The 27,248-nt window shown below is 31.9% G+C and overlaps 2 protein-coding genes across 2 annotated transcripts; one reads left to right on the top strand and one right to left on the bottom strand.

The window, feature by feature from the left end:
• Positions 1 to 4,645: 4,645 nt before the first annotated feature.
• On the top strand, positions 4,646 to 6,973 carry LOC126750569 (uncharacterized). The gene is made up of 6 exons (XM_050460217.1): positions 4,646 to 4,792; positions 4,941 to 5,162; positions 5,231 to 5,320; positions 5,384 to 5,524; positions 5,620 to 6,615; positions 6,917 to 6,973. Exons 1-6 carry the CDS (start codon positions 4,715 to 4,717, stop codon positions 6,971 to 6,973), a joined length of 1,584 nt encoding a protein of 527 aa, XP_050316174.1. The 5' UTR covers positions 4,646 to 4,714.
• Positions 6,974 to 12,609: 5,636 nt separating this feature from the next.
• On the bottom strand, positions 12,610 to 25,204 carry LOC126750422 (scoloptoxin SSD552-like). The gene is made up of 4 exons (XM_050460048.1): positions 24,871 to 25,204; positions 21,564 to 21,809; positions 12,910 to 13,115; positions 12,610 to 12,816 (listed from the first exon to the last, which is right to left on the bottom strand). The coding sequence occupies exons 1-4, from the start codon at positions 25,194 to 25,196 to the stop codon at positions 12,626 to 12,628; spliced, it is 969 nt and encodes a 322-aa protein (XP_050316005.1). The 5' UTR covers positions 25,197 to 25,204; the 3' UTR covers positions 12,610 to 12,625.
• Between the last annotated feature and the right edge of the window lie 2,044 nt (positions 25,205 to 27,248).

Genomic DNA, 27,248 nt, shown 5'->3' on the forward strand with positions numbered 1-27,248 from the left:
TCTTTTAAATTCTGTTTTTGTTATTGCTGTTCTAATCTTTTTTATTTATTCTCCTCTCTCGTCTTTTCTTTTTCTTCTTTAACTTTTTACTTTTCTTCCATTTGCTTTTTATAATTAGTTGATGTAAGCACAAATGATGATCTCTCAGTTTGTCTTTTACCTGTCCTTTCGGGAGTTTTTGGGAAAATTAAAAAATCTTTAATGGATGAGTCTTTCTTGCAACTGTTATTAATTGTAATAATTTGTGTATTGCCAACCTTTTCCTCTATTTTCTTAGCGTCGCTCTAGATAATATACTCTGCACTGTTTGGATCGCTGACAACTAGATCCTCACTGTCTAATACACTGTTTTGATATTTTATTTCCTGGTGAAAATTTAAAAATGTTTCAGGTTCGTCGGGTAGTTTAGGCTTGTTGGGTGTAAAAGAAGCTTGTGCTTGTGTAAGAACTTTATTTTCTAATATAACAATTTTGTTTCTACCAACGTTGTCATTATTTAAGGGTTCGTCACAAAACACAATAGGTATATTTTCTATATTATTTTTGTCCAAAAATATTTCGTCATTGTTATGGACCAGGCTGTCATTTGGGTCTTCTATCTGTATATCTATCACATGGTTATCTTCATTAATTTCAGGTTCAGATTTAAATACGCTTTCAGTTTTTGTAGTAATAAAAAATTTTCACAGCTTTCTTCACATCCAGTAAATGAACCACCAGAATCATCAAGTTCTAATGATTTAGTGGCCCCAATAAGCTCAATAAACTTTTCATATGTTAGGAACTTATTATTATCATCAGTCTTATTTATGTCAGTCTTTTCATTATTGGAACTTGTCATTTTGTGATACTGCTTACCTAAACATTTGCTATAGTCGATTGAATCTGGATTCCAGGAATATAAGCCACAAGCTTTAAATCCGCTACGGGCAACTTCAGGTTTTAAAAAAAGTACAACTTCTTTCAGGATTTTTGCAAAGTGATCCTTGCCAAACTTACAAAAAGGATTTTTTCGACGCCAATCCAAAAGCGACTTCTTCCACATTGCCTTAAGTGGTCTAAAGTTCGAGATATCTGCTGGCTGTAATATTCTTGTCGAGTTTGGGTAAAGGGCTATTAGAACAATGACAAGTTCGGTACAAAGCGTACTAAGCTGATAGCTAAGGTGAGTTGCATGTCCGTCTAAGAATAAAATAACTGGGAATTCTATGTTTTTGGTTTTTAAATATGGATCGAGTATATTTTTGATATAATCTATAAAAAGTTCGGTCTTCATCCAGCCGTTATCGCTTAATCCAATTCCCCATGAGTCTGGAACACTATTAACGACTGCTTTTGATAAACGCTTATTGGGGTAGATTATTAAGGGTGGAGTGGTATCGCCTTGTGCCGAAAAGGTAAACATAACTGTTAGATTCTTCTTGGCCTCCCCTTGATCAACCTCGTACACATTACGGGAACCTTTTGGTGCTAGTACTTTTCCCATTTTGGGACAGAACTGAAAACAAGTTTCATCCCCGTTATAGATCCTGCTTGGATCACTTAAAACGGAAAAAAGGTCTTTTTCTTTAAGGTAAGTTTCTATTTCAGAAAACCAGCCTCGTATGTTTTGCTCAGACACATTTGCTGAAGCCGCAGTTACTCCTTCGGGTGTTCGCTCTGTCAGAATTGGATGCCTATTTAAAAATAGATTATACCAATGGTCACCAGGAATATTATTTTTAAATGGGGTGGTTCTGTTATCTGCATCCAAGAAGTTCTTTACAGATGCCTGAACATCTACTTTTCTTCGTGGAAAACCTTTTCTATGGCTATCTAGAATCCATTGAACCAGTTTATTTTCTTCGTCTTTTGTTAGATATGTATTTCCTCCAAGTTCTGGTTTTGAAAATTTGGGGCCTAAACGGTATTGTAGCGTTTGCCTTGGTATGCCGTATTTTACAGCAACGGTTTTTTTTGCTACACCATCCCTTACTTCAGCCAATGCCTTCTGATGCAGTTCTTCGGTGTATGATTTTGAATATTTTGTGTGTTTCTTTACTTTTGGCATCTGCAAGTAGAAATAAAAAGCAAGTTACATTAAACAGAATATAATTTTGAAGATACTTAAAAATATACAGAGATTATAACATACTTCTGATAATAAATTTTAAATATGTGAATATTTAATTACCCCTTAGTGCAAAAGGATCATATTGATTTAAATTTGTCTTTTATTTACTTAAATATAAAATAGTACAATTTAAAAACGTATACCTACCTACCTAACCTATTTATTAAGCAAAAAGTCTTAAAAATACACTTAGGTAGGAATCATTTTTAACGGGTGCCAATATTAGGAACTTTAAAATTACCGCCAAATCTATATTTTGGCACCCATGCCAATAATTAGATTTTGTCAAGTTATGGTTTCCAAATGTTGGCACCCTATAAACCGGTGTAAAATAATAGTTTTTATACCTGAAAACATGGTAACAACAAACGTACAGGGTCTATAAAAGTGTATGTGTAACAATTTGTACAATATATATGAAAAGCCAAAATAGCTTACAGAGATCCAAGAAAACCATATTTGGTGAATTTTTTCCAATTATTTATGCACGTAAGCCCTAAACTCCTCGGGAGACTATATATTTTCTACGAACTATTGGTTCGCATTTATTTCGCTGTCTAATTTTGCACTACTGCGGTAAAATTATACTTTTTCGTACTCTATTTTTTTCTTGACTTCGAACTCGTAAAAAATTACCGTAAACCCGCGAAAGGCACGATTATACGGTATCATAACTGGTTCTTAAAAAACTCTTTAATCTTCCGATCTTCAAGCCCGCGAAGAGACTCTTAAATTGTATTTTAATATGTACTGTAACGCCCAAGATGAAATTACTTACACAAGTGTTGTGGATTTGGAATTAACCCAAACAAAGATATATAAATGAGAATTCGACTTTTTCACCTATTTTCTATATCATCGTTTCATTTTCTAATTACTGTTTGGATCGGCTGCCGAAATAGTGTTATTCTCTCGTAACGTGTCTAATTATACCCGAAAAACATCATTTTATTCCCATCCTCTTCTAATTTTCAGATGGAGAGAGGGATCTATAAATGAGAATTCGATTTGCCCACCTATTTTCTATATCACCGTATCATTTTCTACATATAGTTTCAGAGATAGGGATATATGAATAAGAATTTGATTTTTCCACTTATTTTCTATATCATCGTTTCCTTAGAACATTAAAAGGCCTCTTAATGTTCTAAGATCGTTTGATTTTCTACATAAAGTTTCGATCTCCTGGAACAAGTGTTTTTCTTTCATAATGTGTCTAATTATACCCGAAAAACATCATGTTATTCCCATCCTCTTCTAATTTTTAGATTGAGATAAAGATAAATAAATTCTTATATAATAAGTGAAGTAATTAAATAAGTGAATTCGATTTTTCCACCTATTTTCTATATGATCGTTTCATTTACTAACTAAATTTTGGATCTCATGGAATTAGTGTTTTTCATCGTAATTCAGACACATTACGAAAATTTATTACACTAAACCCGAAAAACATCGTTCTATTCCCATTCTCTTCTAATTCTCAGACTGAGAAAGGGATATATTAATGAGAATTCTATTTTCCACCTATTTTCTATATCATGGTTTCATTCTCTACATAGAGCTTCGATCTTCTGAAATTATTGTTTTTCTCTTATATTGTGCCTAATTATACCCAAAAAACATCATGTTATTCCCAACCTATTTTAATTTTCAGATTGAGATTACGATATATAAATGAGAATTCGATTTTTCCACCTATTTTCTATATCATCATTTCATTTTCTTAATAGTGTTTGGAGCTCCTAAAATTAGTGTTTTTCTCTTGTAATATGTCTAATTACACCTGAAAAATATAATTTTTTTCCCATCCTCTTCTAATTTTCAAATTGAGATGCAGAATATAAATGAGAATGAATGAATATATAAATGAGGATTCAACTTTTCCACCTATTTGCTATATCATGGCTTTATTTTATTAATATTATCGGGATCGTCAGGAAATTTTTTTTTAAGTTTAGTTGGTTCAATCATAGCAGAAAAATATCACTTTATTCCCATTCTCTTCTAATTTTTAAACTGAGATAGGATATATAAATGAGACATCAACTTTTCTATCAAAGGTCCAGTTAAAACTTCTAAAGTGCAGAAACCATTGGCAATCAGTAGTGGAATCCCAGTCTGAAAGAGAGCAAGGTGGAATTGTAGGTCCTACTCTCTTTGTTATATATCGATGACCCAGTTCCATACAGCAACAAGTCCGAATTTTGGCATTTTCGGATTATTACGGAAATAAGTTCTCATTAAGTGGTTTTCTTAATTTCATACGGCAACAACTCAATATGTTAATTTTTTGCCTATTCTAATCGACATGTTTCTTTTTTTACTTACAACAAATTTAGTATTTCTGCAATTCAAAACGGCAACAATTTTAAATGTTGCCTTATGACACAAAGGTATTGTTATACACGCCTTAATAACACATAGCAATATTTCGAGTTGTTTCTCTATGAAATTGGCTTTTTTGCGTTTTCTCCTTGAGGTTATGTACTCATAATTTTTCAGTCAGGTCTGTCACATTGACAACAATTTTTAATAATAGTATTTTTAAACGCATTTTTTGTGATTTTTCTTTATATAAAGTGATTGATAACTCAAAGGATGGTTAAGAATACAAAAAAGGGCCTCCGAGAAACACGTGCACAATATGTTTTACGTTTAGCTACTCAAAACAATGAGGTAAGTATTTGTTTATTAGGTTGGTGCTAATTTTTTAAGGGACAAACAACTCCACAGCTTTATTTAGTTTTTTACTTTATCTTAGCTTTCTACTGGAAAATAAAATTAATGTGATAGAAGTCAAATATGTTTTATTTTTTAATTTTAGTTAGCACCAAAAGCGAGTGAACCAAACATGTTAACAAATATAAATACCGATAACGATGCCTTTGATATTCAAAATAATATTATAATATTATCACCTACGAATGTAGATTTTTCGAGCAATAACCATCCAAATAATATTATTATTGAAGAAGTAAGTCAGATGGATCCTGGGCCTGATGGGCATGAATATGTGAAAACAATATTGGATGACAATGATTTACAGGTATATTCTTTTACGTATACAATGAAATAGAATTAAAATGTTATTTACATTATTTCTTATTATTTTAGGCAGAGTTGCAGTCTAACGGAGAACTATTGATAATTAATAAATATTGTGAGGGCCAAAATTGTTCTTTGGAGCAAAATGTTATAATAGAGGTAGTAACTAATATTGCTTTAGTTAAAATTTTGTGGTAATAATAAATTATTATTTATTTGTAGGAACCACTACATACATTATTAAACTTGGATGTTCAGAAAATGGATAATATAGAACTTAGTGCTGATAATAATATTATTATGATTGAAAAAAATGCATTGCAAAATTTTGTTGAAATTCCAATTGAAGATTCTTTTGAACAGGTTTGTAAACAATTTTAAATGTGTGTTTTAGTGTTTGACTTATTACACAAAAACAGTAAGTTTCTTATGAAACACTATATTATTATCTTTTATAGAGAACCAACAAGAATTTTTCCAACACACAAGAACAAGAGGTGACACTTGATATTGACGATGATCATTTTATCTCTAACCATTCAGATCAAGGTTCCAATTATGATCCTGAAAACGAAACTTCTGGGTCCAGTGAGTATTCATCTGAAAACGGCGAGGAAGTAAGAGGTGAAAGTGAAGTAGATAGAGATAATGAAGATTCTGCGAAGAAACGAACTAGGAAAGTTTTAAGATACCCAGAAACATGGAAAAGATCCATCACCAAAAAAAGAAGAAATGAGGGGTTAGAATATGTTAATGTAAAGAATAAACTAGTTAAAAGTCGAAAAGTCGGATTACCTTGCGCGGATAAATGCAGATTGAAATGCAGATATCGGATAAGTCAAGAACAACGTAAGGCAATCCATAAAAGGTTTTGGAAAATTGGAGATATTCATCGCCAGAGAGATTATTTTTTACAATGTATGGACCCAATAACTCCTAAGTATAGAATGTACACCCCTAATAGCAACCGGTCCAAAAATTATGCATACCATTTTGAGATCGAAAGGGAAAGAACCAGGGTATGCAAGTTATTTTATCTGAGCACTTTGGATATCAGCAATAAGCTTATTTTCACAGCAACAAAAAAAAAAGATGCGAGCGGTATTCTGATGCCAGACATGCGCGGAAAGCATAAAAATTGTGGTAAAAAGGTAACCGACGCAATAAAAGGTGAAATCCGAAATCACATAAAATCTTTTCCAACAATGCCATCGCATTACTGCAGAGCCCAAACAAATAAGAGCTACATAGATGGAAGCCTTAATATTGCGTCAATGTACAGACTTTATAAGGCAAACTGCGAAGAACTTAATAAACCGTTTGCCAAGCAAAATATGTACGAAACCATCTTCAACACAGAATTTAATATTGCCTTTTACATCCCCAAAAAAGACCAGTGTATGACTTGTGAATCACTAAACAATTGTACTGAGACAGAAAAGGAACTAAAACAAGCAAATTATGATAAGCACATAAAGGAGAGAGATAACACTATACATAAATTCAAATTCAAATTCAAATTCAAAAGCTTTTTATTTATCCCAAAATAAATTACACTTCATTTTTAAATATAACAATAATCTCGGTTGATGATAAATAAAGGACTACCCTGCGATTAATAAACCGATTCACAAGTCTGGAACCTATTTACAGAAATGTGTAGAGCGCCCCAAAAACTAAAACCTATAAAAAACTAAAACCTAAAGAAAAAAAAAATCACTATTTATACTTAACAATAAAGTTAATAATTTTCAGTTTATAACAATAATTTTGGTATCCGGTCAAGCACAAGAACCCCCCATAGATCACTAGGAGAATAGCACTAATAATTCATTATTATTTATAAATTGGACTGACAGAGAACGCACAGATCTAGCCACAAATAGTCAGATAATTTCAACATTTTCTCACATTTTCATTAAATTGTACGTTGCTCTTGCAAAAGTTTATTTTTAATGTGTTTTGAAAATGTAGATATTGCTAAAGTTTTTTTTTCAATTGGAATATTGTTCCATATTTGAGGTGCAACAAAAGCAAAGGATTTTTGGAAATTTGCAGAACGGTGTTGCGGTACAAGAAAATTGCCAGTATAGCGGGTTTGGTGATAGTGATCTCTAGATATGAAAAGTTGATATAAATATGGCGGTTGCTTGGATTTTAAAACTCTATAAATAAAATTGGTTAAATGTAGCGTACGTCGATTAGCCATAGATAATATTGAGTGTTTATTTAAGTGTGGAGTAATATGATCTCTATACAAAATATTATATGAAAATCGCAAACACGCATTTTGCAACTTCTGAATAGATTTAGAAATTCTGTTAGTCAAAGAGCTGTGATAAATGATGTCACCATAATCCAACAAAGATAAAACAAGAGAGTTACATAAATAGTATTTTGTTGTTGAGGGCAAAAATCTGTTTACTTGATATATTTTCTTCAATCTTAAATAGGCAATGCAAAGTTTCTTTTTTATATGCGTTTCGAAAGTTAATCTTGTGTCAAGGTAAACACCTAAATTCTTGACTTCTGTGACAACAGGCAACCTTTCATTATCTATCATAATATTTAAATGTTGATTAATATTTGCTATTCTGGCTTTGTTCTCTCCCAACAATATTACACATGATTTTGCAGCATTTAGCTTAAGATTATGATTATTTGCAAAACTTCGAATTTTTTTTAGGTCATCATTAAGATTTTTCTGAAAATGCTGCAATAGATCTTGATTAAATGAAATGTACAGTTGGGAATCATCAGCAAACTGTTGCATTTTGGAATTTATAACCTCTTTGTTCATATCTGCAACGTATAATGAAAACAATAATGGCCCTAATATCGACCCCTGTGGGACGCCCGTTGTCACCGGTATGTAATCAGATTTAATTTTGTTGGGCCCATTATAAAGAAGTGTACTCTGAACACGCCCGACTAGATAAGACTCAAAGAATTTTACAGCTTCCTGAGAAAAACCAAAATGGTGAAGCTTAGCCAACAACATCCGGTGACACAGTGTGTCAAAGGCCTTACTGAAGTCTAATAGGCAGAGGCACGTGATTTCTTTCCGATCCTGATCAAGCCTTACATCATTCACCAAGTTAATTAGGCAGGTACTAGTGCTAAAATTTTTTCTAAATCCAGATTGGCTAGGCGGAATTATTTTTTTAGATTCGACAAATGAAACAATCTGTTGATAAATGTGCTTCTCCAAAATTTTTGATATAGCCGGCAAAATACTTATGGGTCGAAGATCTTTAAAGTCTCCTGGATTTGAAACTTTTGGTAATGGTAAAATAATAGACTTTTTCCATAAGTCCGGATAACTATTTTCTAGAATACAAGTATTATTAATATTTATTAAAGCATATTTACAATAAGGAAAGCATAATTTAATATCTCTTATTGATATCTCGTCTTCGCCTGTGGCATTAGTGCTAATAGAATTTAAAATTTGGATTAATGCTTCTTCGTCTATCAGACCAAGCCTTAACTCCTCGGTAAATGATTGATGCCTATTTTGTTTATAAAAATTAACCTTTTCATCCGAGGTAGTATATGTACTTGAATTAGAATTTACAAAATAATTATTTATTGCAGATGGATCTGGAAATAGCTGAAAAATGTCATTGGTATTTTTAGTTTTGGTCAGATTTAACTTTTCAGCAGATTTCCAAAAATCCCTTCCAGACTTTGTAGAAAGAGATTGAAAGAAAGCTATTTTCTCACGGGCTATGGCATGTTTAGTCGTATTTCGAAGTTCCCTATAGTATTGCAGTTTGGCGTCGGTTCCATGCTGTAGATATTTCTTGTGGGCCTTATCTCTTAATTTCATTAGCAACTTAATGTTATTCGTAATCCATGGTGTATATGGCCTATCCTGGATTCTTTTTTGTTTCAAGGGAGCATGCTTGTTAAGTAAAAACATGATAAACGAATTAAAAATGTTTAATTTATTATTAATATTAGTTATATAATAAATAATATCCCAATTTAGTGCTCGAGCGTCCCTCTCAAAGTCACCCACTGTAATATCGTTATAATTTCTAAAAGAAACAAATTTTTGAAATGGCTTTTTTGAAATCAAATTAAAGCATGCAAAAGTTAAACAGTGATCAGATATACTTTCTGAAATAGGTACCACCTCACAACTTTCAGGGATGAATGTTTTACTTGTTATAATTAGATCTAATAAACTCGAGTTATCTCCAGTGTGACTAAACCGAGTAGGCTTTTTAACATATTGCTCCAAATCATAATTTTGAAGCAATTTGACAAAATCATTTTTTGGTGTAGTTTGGTTTAGAAAATTAATGTTATAGTCTCCGACAAAAATTGGATAGTCACAAAAGGGTACGGTAAGACTTAAAATGTCCTCAAAGCTGTCTAAAAAGTTATTAATGTTTGCAGATGGTGGTTTGTATATTGTGGTGAAAATAACAGATTTTTTACCTATGTTAATTTTTATGCTTAAATATTCACAAGATTCTGAATTAACTTAAAATTGAAGTATTTCATATTTTAAATGACTTTTTAGGTAAACACCTACTCCTCCACCCCGGCCAACTCTATCCTTTCTAACAAATTTGTAGCCATTAAGTTTAAATGAAGTTTCGTCATGGGAAGGTAAGAAGAAGAATGTAAGAACATAAGAAGTTAGATAACACTAAACAGGTAGCCTGTTTTGATCTACAGGCTGTTTTGTCTGTTCCCTGTGGAGATATTAGTGCCTTTTTCTATAAAAGACGACTTGCTACATACAATTTCACCATTTATGATGTAGTTGGTAATTAAGGTTTCTGTTTTACGTGGCATGAAGGCCTTGGTAAACGTGGCGCCAATGAAATTGGAAGCTGCCTTTATATTTTCTTAAAACATCATGCAAAGGGTATAAATTTTACACTTTACTCTGACAATTGCGCCGGTCAGAACAAAAATAAATTTGTTGTTAGTCTCCTGTTACACTGTATAAATTCAATTCAAAGTATTGAGGAAATCACATACAAATTTCTAGTGGTCGGCCATACCCAAAATGAAGGTGATGCAATGCATGCCTTAATTGAGAGGGAAAAAAACGTTGTCTTCGAAGTGGGGCCATTTATACCCCCGACCAATTAATTCCCATAATACGACTTGCAAAAAAAAAGGGCAATGCTTATAAATGCATTGAAATGAACTACACTGACTTCTTGGATGTAAAACATTTGCAATCAGAAATTGGTAAACATTTTAATCAAAACGTTATTGGCGAGAAAGTCCAGTGGCAGGAAATTTGTGCGATAACTGCTATAAAAAGTAAACCTTTTAGCATTTTTTATAAAACCTCGTACACAGAAGATGACTACAAGGAAATTGATGTTCGTTATAAGACTAGGGGTTAATGTAATTCTAGTAATAAGAATATTAATCTAAAGAAGCTTTACTCCAATCCAATAAAAATACCACAGGCCAAAAAAAACGACCTTATAAGCTTATGTGATTCTAATGCTATACCAAGTCAGTACTGGAGCTTTTACAAAAATTTGCCAGCTACTTCAATTTGAAACAAACAAACTGAAATTAAATCATAGAAGTGAATACATTATCAGTATCATAAAGCAACAAGTCATCAAAATTGCTTATAATACCATAATTAAAAAAAATATATTTATTGTATCTGACTCCTATTGCTCAGAGTGTCTTCAATAAATCTCATCACCTACAATTTAAAATATACCCATAGAAAACTTTTTATGGAACAATTAAATGTGCTCATTATGTTTAAGAGCCAATAAATAAAAAACATGCATTTTGGACTTGGTGCTTTTTGGAACTGGACCATCGATATATATAGCCACTGTTTTTAGGTTCCTTAACTGCGGCTTGTCAATATTATTTGCAAATAAATATCATCTCTAAAAAGCTTTAGAACTTAGAAAGGTTACTTAGAAAAGGTTATTTAACAGAAGCATATGCCTACAGTTAGGTAAGCAATTTAATTCTAAACTTGTCTAAGACAGTTATGATAGTATATTGGGAAAATTATCAATCCTTCTTAGTTTATGCATAAGAATGATTACACAATTGAGTAGGTATCGGGCCAACAAATTTCTGGATATGTACGTTGACTAGCAGTTTTCATGATTACCATATGGCGACCGATTATTAAAAAACTTATCTATGTTGTTATATGATCTGGAAACTCTTTAATTTATTTAATCTTGAGTTATACCATGGTTGAAACTCTTGAGAAAGTACAGAAACAGTGTTGCCATGTTTTAGGAGCTACAGCTGGTTCCAGTAGTTTCGATCTACAGGTTGGGGAATCGATCATTACATATAGACAGGTACTTAAAGACGAAATATAACAACGCGCACGCATTGAATGCATTTCGCCTTTTACATCGTTGTTTTTGCTAACATACATTAGTGTACAATCAACATAGAATTGTAACCTTAAAATGTTTATTATGCTGTGTGCTACATAGTGAAAATTAAAACGTTATTCTTAAATATAACCTCAATCAAAATTAATTCTTTTAATTAAAGGCTTTAACAGACCTTCGTTAGCTAAACAATATAATAATCAATTTCGTTCTTCCACGAAAGTTTCTAGCAAAATAGAATTGTCACATTCAAAAATTTTCTCTCGTTAACTTTAACTCCTTAAAATTTGTTGGCCTACTAAATTCGTGTTTGTAAATGGTCCCCTTAAGATAAGCCCAAACTAAAAGTCATCTGGGGATAAATCTGGAGATCTAGCAGGCCATTAAAATATTGCTAGTCTCATTAATAGCACGCTTAGAAAAAGTATTTGTTTACGATTTTTTTATCATAGTGAACCTGTCTCTGATATAAATCAAGCAGGATTTGAATGAGCGAAAGATTGGTCTTCTAGGAACTCAAGGTATTATTGAGCGTTTCATTAATAAAAAAATGACCCTATAATGTCACCCAAAATACTAGTCTAAATAATCAATTTTTGAGAATACTGAGCATGGAATTGAAAACTACTATGTTCACTCCTCCGAGACCAATATCCAGCAAGGGATGGATTAGGTTTTCCATGTAATGTAAAAGAAGAATCACCATAATTTTATTCCTGTAAGCATGATAATCTTTGGCCCTATCACATCAACTTATTCTTATTTACTTATTTAAGGTTTGCCATTATAATTGTCACTTATAACTTACCTGTGAAGTTTGATGCAACTTATATGAGGCGTCTCGTCGAGATTATTGCAGAAGAATATCCCATGATAGAAATAAGAATATTATACCCATATCTAATACGTCGATATAGTATCTTAAGTAAACAGTTACACGTATTGGCACAAAATTGGGAAACCCAGCAATCTAGCTGACTATATCCATTGACAAGTTTATGTAAAAAAAGATAGATATTTTTTTAGATTCCAAGATCTCAATTACTAAGCTTATATCTATCATAAGAATATAATGAAACATATAACTCAGCTGTAAAAACAACTAGAACCATGTATATGTAATAAGCAATATTAAAAGAAAGTTACATTTGCCATAAATACTAGCTACAGCATTTAAACTGTATGGATCATCAGTTGCTTTGTATCCTTTTCCGCATAGTCCTGGATATTTAGCATTAGCAGATACTCCACTTGGACATTCACTGGCCGCTGCGCCTGCTTTATACATCGATCCTAAAAAAAATGGGAAATTAAAACGTTAACAGTTTCGAATTCCTAGAATGTAAACTAGTTAATTTTAGTGAGTTTACGATAACGAAAAAATACCTCCAAGGCTATTGCCACCCGGGCCGTAGTTACATGTCAATAAACAAACGGTATCTGCTCCTTCCTTTTTACTCGTAAGGGCACAACCGACGTGGGATACTTCGGCCCACACTAATTGGGTGAAAGGACCGCCGTCAGGAGTTCTCTGAAAATCGGCTGTCATTGCTTTAATTTGATCCGCGGTCAGGGTTTTTACGTGGTCAAACCTAAAAAATTTCACAAAATGCACGGAGCTTAATAAACAATCAATGAATAATCAAATATTGTTATATATTATGTACAAAAGCTCCCGGATTTTCGATTTATACAGGAAGCATCACAGAAAAGTTATAGAGACAAGCGAAATTTTTCTTAGTGGAATGATGTATTTCATTCATTGTTGAATTATTCACCAAATTTTAACCTCAGCTTCTTGTAACATATATGATACACCTAAGTTCGCTAGTTTAGAAGCGTTTAGTTTATTTAATTTCAAAATCTACAAAAAACAGGTTTCAGAAGTGTTTAAAAGTATTTTTGTATAATTTTGTTTTTATTAAAAAATTACCATTCGATTTAAAAATTATGCATGCCAAGGTATAGATAAACACAATTACCATTATGTGATACCTCCTATATCACAGAAATCATTACTACTAGATGGCGCCTCACAAAACAACACTGGTTGATTAAAATGGGAAATTTCAGCAGGTCGTCTAGGACCTTTATACATTTGGGTACAAGCTTCGGGCTCATGTTTTCAGCAGTAATAGCCTAAATAGCGATTATTATTATAATAGTATCCATTATTTAGAATTTTCTCTATTCATATTTTAACACACCGAATACTTTAACTTTGAAGACAGTAGCATGCTCCCCAAGGAGTAGGCCTTCTGGTATAGGAAACCATGGAACCATAATCGCCATGTTTAGGTGACTGCAATTACTCTCTGCCTACTATATGGGTTTGTGACCCATGTCGACTGTCGCAAGTGCCATAAAGTCACTCCCTATAAGAAGGTGTAGTATTTCCAGTCTTCATGACCTCAAATTGTTCCAAAGTTTCAAGGTACAACAGAATCTTAAGGGCCCTAGTTGGAACCGTTTCACCAGTTTGACTGTATCCAGTTGCACTCTAATTTTTGCTTCCTTTGTGCAGGACCACCAAACGATATCCCGACATATAAGAATTAAGAGGCTTAACGATGAATAGATGAGTAGATCTAGTAAGGTCTTAGGGGGAAAATCTCTGATGAAAGAAAAACAGATACCAAAAGGTCTACTGCTGACCCAAAGCCACGAACTTAATAAACATACCTGGATTGCTAATGCATATGGCCCCCATACCCAAAAATGACCACTGCCTGGAGTTCGCCATTTTTATAGTGGTTGCGTCCTTTTGATGTTGGTCACTCTGAACATTTTCAGTGTCGCCAACCAAAAATATATTAAAAAACAGTAACCAAAAATATATGAAGTTGACGACGCTGACGTTTGACGTGTGAGTATAGCGGATTGCCTAGTTATTGGCGATTTGTAAATGACGCTTGGGTATATCGTCTGCAACAGGCGATATAGCTTCCTCCTTATTTAATACGTGGATAATGTATCACCATTCTTATTTAAACGTATTTGGTTCACTGTGTCGCAAAACCGAATTATTGTGAATTGTCTGTCTGTGGTTATGATAAAATAATATATAGAGTGGATTATTTTTACTATATAAATCCTTGCTAATTACAAACCCTCATAAAATCATCTATATTTTAATTTATATAGAGGCTTGTACCTATTAATGTGGAAACACTGTACATAGAAGGAAAGTAAAAGTCGTAACAGTAAAAACAGAAAGAAGATAAAACTGTTTGTTAAAAAATTTGTTAAGTAAATACAAGCAAAAATTTAAATGAAGATTATCATTATCATGGTATTAGGATTTATAAGATTCAAGTTTAAGTTTAGATTTAAAAGATTTAAGATTATCAGAATAATAAAACAAATATTTTAAAGTCCATGCATCTATCCCGATTTAATTGATACTTTATCTCATTTTAGCTGAGGTTTACTTTCTTTCATAAATTTTAACGGAATCCTTAAAGAAGTATAAGAAAAATCACAGATCTAACGCAACTATCTTAAATTCTTAACTAAATGTAACTTTCTATTTTGCATTTGTAACCATAACGTGTCAAAAACTTTAATTGTTTTGTTTCCCTACAATTGGCACAACTGAAATTTGTCAGAGTGACCAACATCAAAAGGACACAATCACGTAAAATGGTGGCTCCCTAGTAGAGGTCATTTACTTTTCATTGAATTGGCAGTCCAAGTATATTTATTAAGTTCGTGCCCAAAGCGCATAGCGCCCTCGTGTGCGTTTGATCCTGATATCTGCGTGATCGTACCATGAGAGTTTGAATTGTATGTATCTATAAAACCTTATGATATCTAAATATCATACGGTCCTAGAGTATCTTCAGCTGTACGTATCTTAGAGATACAATCGGTAGTGTGCCAAAGTTATATCTTCTTGTCAAGAGTAGAAGCTCTTCAAAGACCCAGGGCCAACAACTTTAACGTTTGTCTTGACAAGGTGATGACTAGTAGACACTACATAGTTCGACAACAGTACTCCTTTGTAGCCTCCATGATTTTACCAATCCCATTATTAGGCTTGGTTGATATATAGCGAGGAAAAGCATAGTCTCAATCTATCTGATCAGACAGAGTTCTCGCGGCCTTTGAATGCTCAATAAGATTCTCCATTTCTCAAAATGTTCTCTGCCTTCTCTACGTGGTGGCATGAGGCCAGTTTAGTGGATTTGCCAAGCTGGTAAACGTATTGTTGCATATGCAGTGATCTTTTAAAAAAACAAAATAGTTAGGATTAAGATACCTGAATCACTCTTTAGCCGGATTTATGGCATATCTAATCATATTTCTCCTTAGCAAGATATATAAACAATGTTTGGAAAAAATACTGGGGATATTCCAGAGAGACTAGACTATATACTCTACCAAAATAAATTATTTCATTAGTGTGGAATTATTATACATATATAGAAATAATAAAGAACTTTTGGGAACTAGTTTATACTGACTTTTCTACAAGGAGGGTTGTTCCCATTTCTGGTATGGAAAGACAGTCGACTCATACCCTGCAATATTCAGAACTTTCTATTGGTTATAATTGTTCTTATACAGCAAATCAACACAAAGAGATCATGAAACGATCAGAGGACTCAATGATCAATTTCAATGAAGGTGTTGTCTGTGTTTAATTAGTAGGCCAGGTGGTAAGCTTAGATATCTCTATGGCATAAGCATACTCGATTTAACAGCCTTAACAGTTAAAGATTTTTTTTATGATTTTGAAATCGAAGCAATATGCTTTTGACAATCTGAAAATTATAATAATTCTAGTGCCGCAGGGAGTTCACTCAGAAACAAATAAAGAAAACTGCCTTATAGGCATAGAAAAATATATGCCTTATTTTAACGAATTATCTTCTGGGCCTAAATGAAACACTTCAAAGCTAATTCAATAATCTTATAAATCTGTCTTGAAAGTCAAAGGATCTGAAGTCTAACTCACATGATAGTAACTTTGCTATAGCCCCATATCTTTTTGACTTTATCTACCAATTGGAACCACTTACCTATAATAATGAAGTAGATCAAGGAGTTTAGTATTACCACCACTATAATAAGTATCTGACGGTTTTTTTATCCTTTACTTGTGCTAAGCTTGGGGGAGGCATTTTTTCACCTTAGATAGATGTTGTTTTGAGAATTTTAGTTATTAGCAGTTGTTGATATATCCTAGAAATTTTCGGGCAACTTTAATTATAAAAATGTTTTCTTCCTCACATAGTTTAACAAGATATTGCAAATAATCTCCAGAATTTTCCATGTAGATAATGCGATATGATATTACTATTCAGAAAACAAGTCCAGTGCTCTCAACTTTGACTATGATCTAGATTACTATTCTACAAGCTTCCATAAGAACACCTACTATTTATTATGTAGGAGAACTGCTTCCGGCTCTTCTTAACATCATTAAGTATCATCAAGTTTACCCTAAGTTGCTCCTTGCATTATTTTGATTTCATTCAAGCTCTTGTGCTGTTTTCATATGTGTGATTTTTACTTGAACCTTTCTAACTAAGGGTATTCTCTATTATTTTCCAAATTGAAATCTGGTAGTGACAGCGACCTCATTTTAGCGTCAGGGTCCAGTACTTTATGGACAGTAATAAGTAAGTGGCGAGATTTAATCCAAAATGTATTATTTATGTTGGTTATTGTTCGTATTTGTTCATTGTTTAAATTAATAGAACTGTTGTAAGCTTAATAAAAAACTGCATTTTAATTTCTGTTTCAACTTTACAAAACGTGCTCGTTGTTACTTTATTCTAGCAGTCCTGTATATCTGTAACTTCAAACACTTTTGCCTGAGAGATGAGCTGTGTAAAAGAAGGGTTGTCAGTCATAGCATAACGTTTTAATTTGGAAGATGTTGTTCTTGAAGATGATTAATTTCTCGATCTCTGTCCACAAAACTACAATCGGTGCTTAGTTTCAGCAGCCTAGCATAGTACTCATCTATAGATTCACTATCCAATTGTTTGGCGTGGCGAAAATTATAAATTTCGAACTCAATGTTTACTTTTGGTATCAAATAATTGTTTAATTTTACCTTGGCTCTCTCGTACTTTGATGTAGGGTCAACTGAGACTGTAGAAGAGTTTGTTACTGTTTGAGGTTCAGGTTGAGAGCTAAAAATGTCGAAAACTTCCTCTCCAACACAATGTAATAGCATAGCCTCTTTCCTGTTGTCATTGGTTATACCAGAAGCCACTAAGAAATTGTCGAATCTTCTCATTCATTTTTGCCACTTTAAACCAACATTTTCTGTGTGTACGTTAAAACTTTCAATAACACTAAGTTGAATTTCCATGTTTAAAGTTTCTCTGAATTTACTCGTCGTGGTTTCGTTTCTCGTCGCCAAAATGTACTATTTATCTCGGCCCTTCAAAGGATCCGTGGCGTAGTATCAAGGTGTTTTTCCGAGTTACTTTTACACAAAGAACTCTTAACGACACGACTAATGTGAAACCCTCATAAATGTCTGATAAACCTGAAGTTTCTCATCTTGCAACCCATTTAAATAATATTAAAGAAATCTTCAAGAAGTATAAGCGATTATAGTTTTATGAGCGGTAGCACAGGCAGTACAGGTTACACTGTAATAAATGGCTTTGTAATTTTTACTACAATGTTGCATCCCCCTTTTTTTTGCAAATTGTAGTAAATTTTGTCTTATTTGTAGCAAAAAATCCTATGAGCATATAAAAGCAAATTTGACAGTATTATAAACTCGTCAAGTAGTAATTAGTCCAATACTGAGTCCCATATTTTGCTTCAATGAAATCAGAAAATTTGTCAAAGTGATTGAGAGAGCTATTGCTTTTAATATATTAAGTCTACTCGTAGTCCTTGTTAAAAGTTAATTAATTATTTATAGAAAAACCTTCAAAAATAGTCATATTTTATATTTGACAACCTCGTGGCGGAATTCTTCAAAATGTATGTTTCAATTCCATCAATCCTACAATTTTTACGAAACAAGCTACGGGTTTAATTTTAAAGTGTATTAAAAACACATAATTTAAATTGGTCACCTATTTTAAAACCAAATTTCCACTTGCAAAACAATGCCATCCATGCACTATTTGCTTTATTTGACAGGGGGAAAGCACTTTTAGAAGAATTTTGAACAATTTAAAAATCTTATAATAATCAATGTGTTACATTTAAAATAAATTTTTTACTATAGCAAACAAGCGGCAAAAACTAAATATTTCTCTATTTATATGTTTTAAATTTGTACATATTTTCGATACATATATCCGATCATTCCATGATCATATTCCATTTCAATACGGCAATGTAGGACCCCATACTGTACCACGTGTCATAAAATGTGTAGAATTTTTTTTACGATTTTGAATTATTTAATCACAATATCTGAAAAAACCTATAATAAAAAATTTTACTTGTAAAAATTATTTTTTATCAAAAACCTTTTTAATTGGTAGTTTTCTTAAGATGTCTTTAGAATTAAGAGAGATTTCTTATCAAATAAAATTTGATTTTGCCGCCTTAATTTAGCATTTTTCTGGCATCCTGATTGGTCAAATCAACCAGGCATAAATTTCCATAATAATATTGTGTGTTATAATAATATTTTTATCTATAAGAAGAAACTGAAAGTTATAAACACCAGAGTGTCTTAATTTTTATTATTAACACTAAAATACAATGAAAAAATGTAGGTTATAAAAATAAAATGTAAAGGATTTAAACAAAAAAAAATTAACAGAAACCATAAGGCCACTTTAAATAAAACCGAAAAATTAATTTTTAAAAATCAAGGAAAAAAAATATAATAACTAGATGAGGATCCCTTATTCAAATACTTATATTACTTATTAAATTTCCTATTCTTATAATTGTTTATCAGCGATTACACTTGCAGCAGCTGAACATAATTTATCTTATAGTAATTTGCATTCTTATTGATATACACAGGTTGTTTTGGAAAATGAGGTTGATAGAGAAAATCTGGAAAATATGAACATGGAATTCTTGAAAGAATTCAAAATTTGGTAAATATTGGTCCTAGGGTGAAGATTTAGAAGTCAGTATGCCTTGTAATATTATTGATTCATCAGTTGGCAAGAATAATGTAGGTAAATGCAGTTTTGTAGAATAAGTATAAGCGTTTTAAGACTCATGCATAACACTCTGTTAGGATAGGTAAGAAAAGATGTTTATATAGGAATCTCCAATTTTAGATCTTGAGCAATATAGAAGCACCATCAGTTATGTTAGTAATATTAATGGAATTGTGAAAAATAGAGACTAATAGTATTATTCAAAAACTTGAAGTAAGTAAATAAGAATTATGATATTTTTTATCAAGACCATATATTCCTTGATTAATTCGACTAAAGAGAAATTGATCAATGGCACGAATCTGAAATCTGGAAAATGATTTGGCAAGGAAAAGAGTTCCTACGAAACAAATTAGTGGCTCTTATAATAAGGAATGACTAATAATAATAATAAAAGGTGCTTTTGTTTAACATAGTATGTATTAGTACATTTTATTTCAATGAAATTTTTGTGTTTCATTAACTCAAGCTGTAGGTTTGGGCTATTAGCTTTCAAAAATTCATGATATTTTTTAACGTGATAGTCCAGAGATTTGTTTATAGCAAATAGACAATCCCTGAATTGTGATTCTAAGTTTTAAAGCAGGTACCTATTATCAGTTTGATTTTTTTCACCAGTTTATAAATAAGTAGTAGAATGTCAAGTAATTTGTAAGTTTTATATGTATTAAAATATTTTTTCTAGACAGTGATGACTATGATAAGAGTGAATTTGTCTTGTGGCTCTCGAATGTGAAAGATATCTTACAAATAGTAAACTTTCTTCTCATAAGATCAAACTTTTCAATATTATTTGAAATTTTTCTATTTTTCGTGTCATCTATGATTATTCAATTTTGTAACAGTACCTTCTACTTTTAATATATCAGATTTCTCGATATATTTTATAGAAATTGCTTTAATAATTTATTACCGTCCCCATTTGTATTTTTTTTATAAGGAAAATTCCTCTAACTATAGCATTTATTCTTACACATTTTTTTCAGTGTATACTCGATTACGAAGTATAGTCTTAGCAAAGGAAATTGTTGGGCAATCTATAGCTAGGAAGCAAAGTCTTATGGACCTTTATAGCTTATAACAGTTCTTATACAGGTTCTGATGTCAAAGCAAAGAGACCATGAAACGATCAGAGGTTTTGATGATCAGTTTCAGTGAAGGTGTCGTCTATGTTAAATGACTAGGCCTAGGCTTTTGACAATCTGAAAATATTTGCAAACTGTACTTCCTACAGAAAAAAGCCAAATTGCTTTAAAAAAGAATAAGAGTACCCTGAATATAATTTGCACGTACAGACCTCCTAATACAGACAAACCACTTTTTCTTTAGATATTGAAAAGTATTTATTGCAGAGTACAAAATTTGATTTAAATATCTTCTTGGGCGATATAAATATTATTGAATAAAGAGGATAATTTGGCAAATTCGTATCTATCCCTTTTTGGTCATTTCAGTTATCTATCATATATAAATCAACTCACAAGGATAACATTAGATACTAACATTAGATACTAAATTCTGCAGTAATTGCAGTGTATCAAGTTTTTTTCTCAATTACTGTTACACCAAAAACTCTCAACGACATGATTGTCGCACAATTAAATTTGATGAAAATAGTAAGCCCCTTTACGCTCGCAATCGCAATTTTGCGAATCTCAGTATCTGCTAGGAAGGTGTACTTTAGCAGGCATATTAGAATGTCTATAGACGACTTCCTTACAAAAATGTTCCCAATGGATGTTTTAGGGGTTTCTGTAGAGTAAGTTATCGTGCCGAGCATGTTCCTTCAGTTCGAATAAAATTCGATAAAATTTTGTTAAGACATATTAAGCTTACACGTTTCATTTTAATGTCAAAGTTTGTCAAACCACTTCTAATTAATAACGGGACAACCTGAAAGATAGTTTATCTGTCAAATATCTTTTTACGTACCACTCGTTCACCATAATGGTTAATCGCTTCTCGCAGGGCTCCTTAAATCCCTTTGACCAGCCCAAATTTTGTCCTGTAGCATTGTGTTTCTCAGTCCTGTGGCAGAAGTCATGTTTCATTTCGTTTACGCAGTTCTTTAGATTGCACGCGGCCAAGTACGCTAAGTCCCAATCCCAATCGAGAGCCATCACGTTCGAGGCAGTCACTCCGCTTGCTTGTTCTGTCTCACCTTTAGCAAATTTATTTCTGAAACAAATTATGTATTAATAGAAGCTTTACACATTTTTAGTTCTAAAACAACATAGAAAACCTAAATTTTTTATATGCCGGGGTGTCCAGAAAGTACTTCGCAGGATTGGAGGGGTAGATAGAAAAAAAATTCAGTGAATTCAAAAAGATACAAATTCGGACTTAAAAATAAAATATTTAAAGAAACTCAATGGAGGCAAAAAGGCTTGAGCCATTTTGAAGCTTATGACAATCAATATAATATTAACGGATATAATATGTTTTATAACGGCGCTAGACATAATAGGAATGATGGTGTTGTAATTTATATGAAATCTAGTTTAGCTGCTTGTATAACTCACATTTTGCTTAAAAAATCTAATATCACGATAAGCCAAATTGCTTTAAAAAAGAATAAGAGTACCCTGAATATAATTTGCACGTACAGACCTCCTAATACAGACAAACCACTTTTTCTTCAGATATTGAAAAGTATTTATTGCAGAGTACAAAATTTGATTTAAATATCTTCTTGGGCGATATAAATATTATTGAATAAAGAGGATAATTTGGCAAATTCGTATCTATCCCTTTTTGGTCATTTCAGTTATCTATCATATATAAATCAACTCACAAGGATAACATTAGATACTAACACGTGTCTTGATCATATTTTTGTAAATAACAAAAAAATTAATGCTCTACAAATCAAATCGTATGTGCTATGGGCAGATTTAACAGATCCGATTATGTTAAATATATCAAATTTAATCAACGTCAATAAAAATAAGGAAAAAATTAAAGAAACTGTTTCTAGGTTGAATGAGGATAAATTGTGCGATCTCTTGAGAAACGAAGATTGGTGTTCTGTCTTGAATGAAACAGACGTGTCAAAAGCAGCTGATAATTTGTATAAAACTGTTACAAGCTAATACTATCAGGCCACCTACACTAAATCATTTTACGTAAAAGAATTCGATTAACGAAAACCTTGGATAACAACTGGTATAATAGTAAGTATAAAAAAGAGAGATAAAATGAAACAACAGCTTTTGCAAAATTATAACGAACGTCACTTTCAAATATATAAAATATATAGAAATTTATGAAATAAATTGATCAATAAAGCTAGACATATCTATGATAAAAATAAAATTAAAAATTCTGGCAGCAATTTGAAACAAATTTATAACTGAAGCAACTAATGGTTATTCAAAAAAGCAAAAAAAATCTTTACCAATTTCAAATAAGATCGGAAATGCTCTTTTTAATGACCCCAGAGAACTAGCAAATTATTGCAATGAATATTTCATTAATGTAGGGTTAGATATGTACGAAAAAATTAAGCCAACTGAAAATATGTTATTGGAGGATCGTGTTCGAGTAGTTGATTCATTATTTTTAAATCCAGTTAATGAAAACGAAGTAATCATACAAATAAATAGTCTTAAGAATGATAGTTCTCCTGGAATTGATAACGTTACATCTAGATTTATTAAGAAGGCACATCAATCTTTAACTCGTCCCCTAGTACACATTATTAACCTAACTTTTGCCACAGGTGAAGTCCCTGAACAATTTAAAGTTTCAGTTGTTTCGCCTATTTTTAAATCCGGAGACAAGGCAAATATCAGCAATTATCGACCTATTAGCGTAATAAATAATTTTTTACAAATCTTTGAAAAGCGCCTTAAAGACAGATTATTAACATATTTAAAGAAAAAACACTTAATATCCAAACACCAATATGGTTTTCTTAGTGGATCTAGTACCACAGACGCCCTCTGTCAGCTTACTAAACAGATTACAAATTCACTCGACGATAATAAAAAGTTTATTGGGGTATTATTAGATCTGGTAAAGGCCTTTGATACCGTGTCCCATGACCGGCTTCTTGATATGTGGTCCAGGTCTGGCATGAGGGGCACGGTCTTCAATTTATTAAGAAACAATTTGACAAGTCGACAACAATTTTTAAAAATAGAAAATATTTTGAGTGATCCCCTGAAATTGAAGATTGGGATTTCTCAAGGGCCCATTCTTTTTGTATATTAATTCACTAACAGATCTAAAAATTGTAAACAGATTTGTAATATCTTATACCGACGACACAGCAGTCATTTTTTCAGATAACACTTGGGATAAAGTAAGAAGAAGCACAATTATGGGCATTCGTAAAATAAAATATGGCTAGACACACTTAAGCTCTCACTCAACATATAACATATCTAAAACACATTATATTGCATTTTCTTTAACTAAAGCAAACCGCCTAACATTCCATTCTTTAGATACAAAAAGGGATTGGAACCTTGGGTTGGCGCTAAATAGTGGGTTAGGTAGTCGTTTGAGTCCTACTTAGGGAATGGGATAATTGTTGGAAAACGACTTATTATTATTATTTTAAAATTTATACTTATTCTATATTAAATTACATAAAATATTAAATAATTTAAATAAATAATACCTATTTTTTAACACCTGATAAATGTGTTTTGTTCATGTAATGTAAAATCTAATTATTTATGCCTTTATTATCTAAAATTGAGTCCACAGCCAACCCATCTAACTAAAAAGTGTTCCAGACAAAACCAGAAAATACTACTGCGGACATAGTGAAGCCAGTGCGATTTTTGTCAATAAGGTTGTTGACTGTTGTTTTATTTTTCTTGTGTGTAAATTACAAAATATGTGATTAAAAGGGGTACAAAGCGATAAAAATGCTATAAATTTACAATTATAGCCCCCAAAAAGTTCCAAAATTGCCCCAATATATATATTTTTTAATTATAGCAAAATCAAGAGCTAAAAAACCTTGTGCAAGCCGGCAATAATTACGTATTTAACACATGTAGAAAAACCTTCATTAAGTTTTGTATTTTTTCCAATCATCCTCACTTTTTTATCAATATTTTGACGACACCCAACATTTTATGTAACAACTAAAAAAATAATCGGTTTTTAGACGTCTGTTGAACTTTACCGGACCCCAATCCATTGTTACCAGACAACCACATCTTAAAATACAGTCGCTCACCTCGCTTATTTGCCCACCCTATACAAAAAAAGCGTTTGTCACCTTAGTTTGTTATGCTCTTCAACAATGTCTGCCGGATTGTATTTCGGCATTACGCAAGGCCTGATCGGTGTGCAATTGCCTTTATGTATGCATCCAACATGTTTTTCCGCCTCGCAATTTAGGGTGCACCAGTCGAAATCCTTCGTGTACATGATATTCCTACTTTTCCACCGGGAAAATGGTCCTGGTGAAATGGGCGAAGACGGTTCATTGCCATTGTAGCAGGAGCAAATCTGGTAAAGGACTGAAAGGACTAATAGCGTTGTCCTCATTTTCGTATTTTTGACATTAATTTTTTTAAACTGGCATTCATCTTTCACTTTCATTTAAAGTGACAGGAATGGCTTAATGATTACGGTTATAAAAGGTGCTTTCAGAAAATTTGATCATACATCCATTCTAATACTAATTATAAGGCTCCTTCTTTTAATTACATGTATGCAGTATCCCCAATTCTGCTCAGGAGAGTTCAAATTTTAAATCGACCACAGACACATAACTATCCTAAATTAGAAAAATGAATAAATAAAATAGAATTATTACCATATTTACATTTAATTTTGAAATGTGTTTTTAATGTATGTCACTCAATAATTCTAAGCCTAACAATTAAAAAGGTATGCATGCAAAGATATTCTTAAAGAAGCTAAGTGAAACACATTTTGTTTCTTACTTCCAACAGCCTGTACATTGAAAAAATACATATTATTTAATTTAGACTCTTCGAATTCTTAACGAATATTCGTACCACACTCAGTTTTACTCCGGAAGTCAAGTACCTTGATATGAAACAGAAATCATAAGATACACGTGTAAAAATTGTACAAACACATGTTGGTACAATTCCCCAGAGCAGTTATGTGGATCTACATAATTTTTATAAGAGTTATGTTATGGCTGAATTTTCCAGGGCCATAAAGGAGATCAAGTTACAATTCGTCGTAAACTAGACCATGTTTCAAAAATGGAATACCTTAACATAACGCAAGCTAACCACACAATTTTGGAGGTAATGCAGTAGCTGATCGCCCTGGACATTTATAAAGACGGTCATTTTGATCACAATGACTCCTTTTTATTCTGTGGGAGTCAACATAAATGCAGGAATTGGTATGCAGAGACTCGCTTTTGGTAGGAACTATCAAATTTGCTAGAGGTTAAGATGGACTATGTTTCGTCAAACATTCCATTTCAAAAACATTTCACAATAAATATAAAGGGCATTGCTATTAGTAGAAAGGGTTAGTTTTATACTTTTATTACTAGATGAAAATATGGTAATATATGGAATAACTTTGGTAAACAACTCAATCAGCAATAACATAATAGAACAGTGTATATTATTAAGAAAGATTATATTCTACAAAGGTCAGACTAGAGTCACAAATGACACTAATATCTCGCTACATATTACCCTTTTTCAAATGCCGATTCTTTATTTTATTATTCATAATTTGTAAGATTTCTATTTAAAGTGATACGACATACATGCGCATTCAAGATATTTATGTAAAAATCATCTGGAAGTTTTAAACAGTCATAACTTAGTTACTTACTCGACTGGCAAAACCTTTATAGGTACCAGATTCGGAGATAACATCCTCTTGTTTATTGATAATCTATGAATACTGGAAAGAATTTGTTAAAGTAGATTTTTTCGTAGAATCCCTATTGGTTATAAATCTATTTCAAAGAACCACTACAAATGAGATGAGATGGTTAACCCAAGGCTAACCGAATACTTAAAGTGTAAAAGCCTTTAATATAATTTTTATACATCTTATTAATATCCTTCCTAAAAATAATTCTGTCACAAAAAATAATACTTATTTTTCCATTACCCTATAATTTTTGAGTTAATTATCTCTCAGATCAGGGTATTAGATTATATTAGATTAATATTCATAAGTAATCTTTAATTTAATACTCTGTATATTGAAGATTCTTTTGATAATGATCTTTGCTATAATTTATTGGTCTTTTCTTTTCTCCATGGACCTTTATTACCTTTAATCAACCTGTTAATTAGTAAATAAAACGCTATAAAAAAGATGAATGACGCAATGCACCGAAGTGATATTTCTTAGCTCCTACCGCATTCATCCGAATTAAAATATGTACTCATGAAAAGAAAATTACCCTATTAAAATTAAATGTACAAATTTGATTTTTGGGCGGCAATATTCATCTTATGCTTTATATTCACTCACTGGATGATTTAGATCTACAAGAGGAAGTGAGTAATAAAGCTTTGATCTATAACAACTATCAGCAACTAGAATATGGCCCAATTAGCTTATATTAATAGAACAATCGTAGTTGTATTAATTTATTGCAAATTATTAAACATCTGAAAGCTTTCAGAGTTAACCTTTAAC

The sequence above is a fragment of the Anthonomus grandis genome, chromosome 2 (genome assembly GCF_022605725.1).
Source record: "Anthonomus grandis grandis chromosome 2, icAntGran1.3, whole genome shotgun sequence".
In the NCBI taxonomy this organism is placed as follows: Eukaryota; Metazoa; Arthropoda; class Insecta; order Coleoptera; family Curculionidae; genus Anthonomus; species Anthonomus grandis.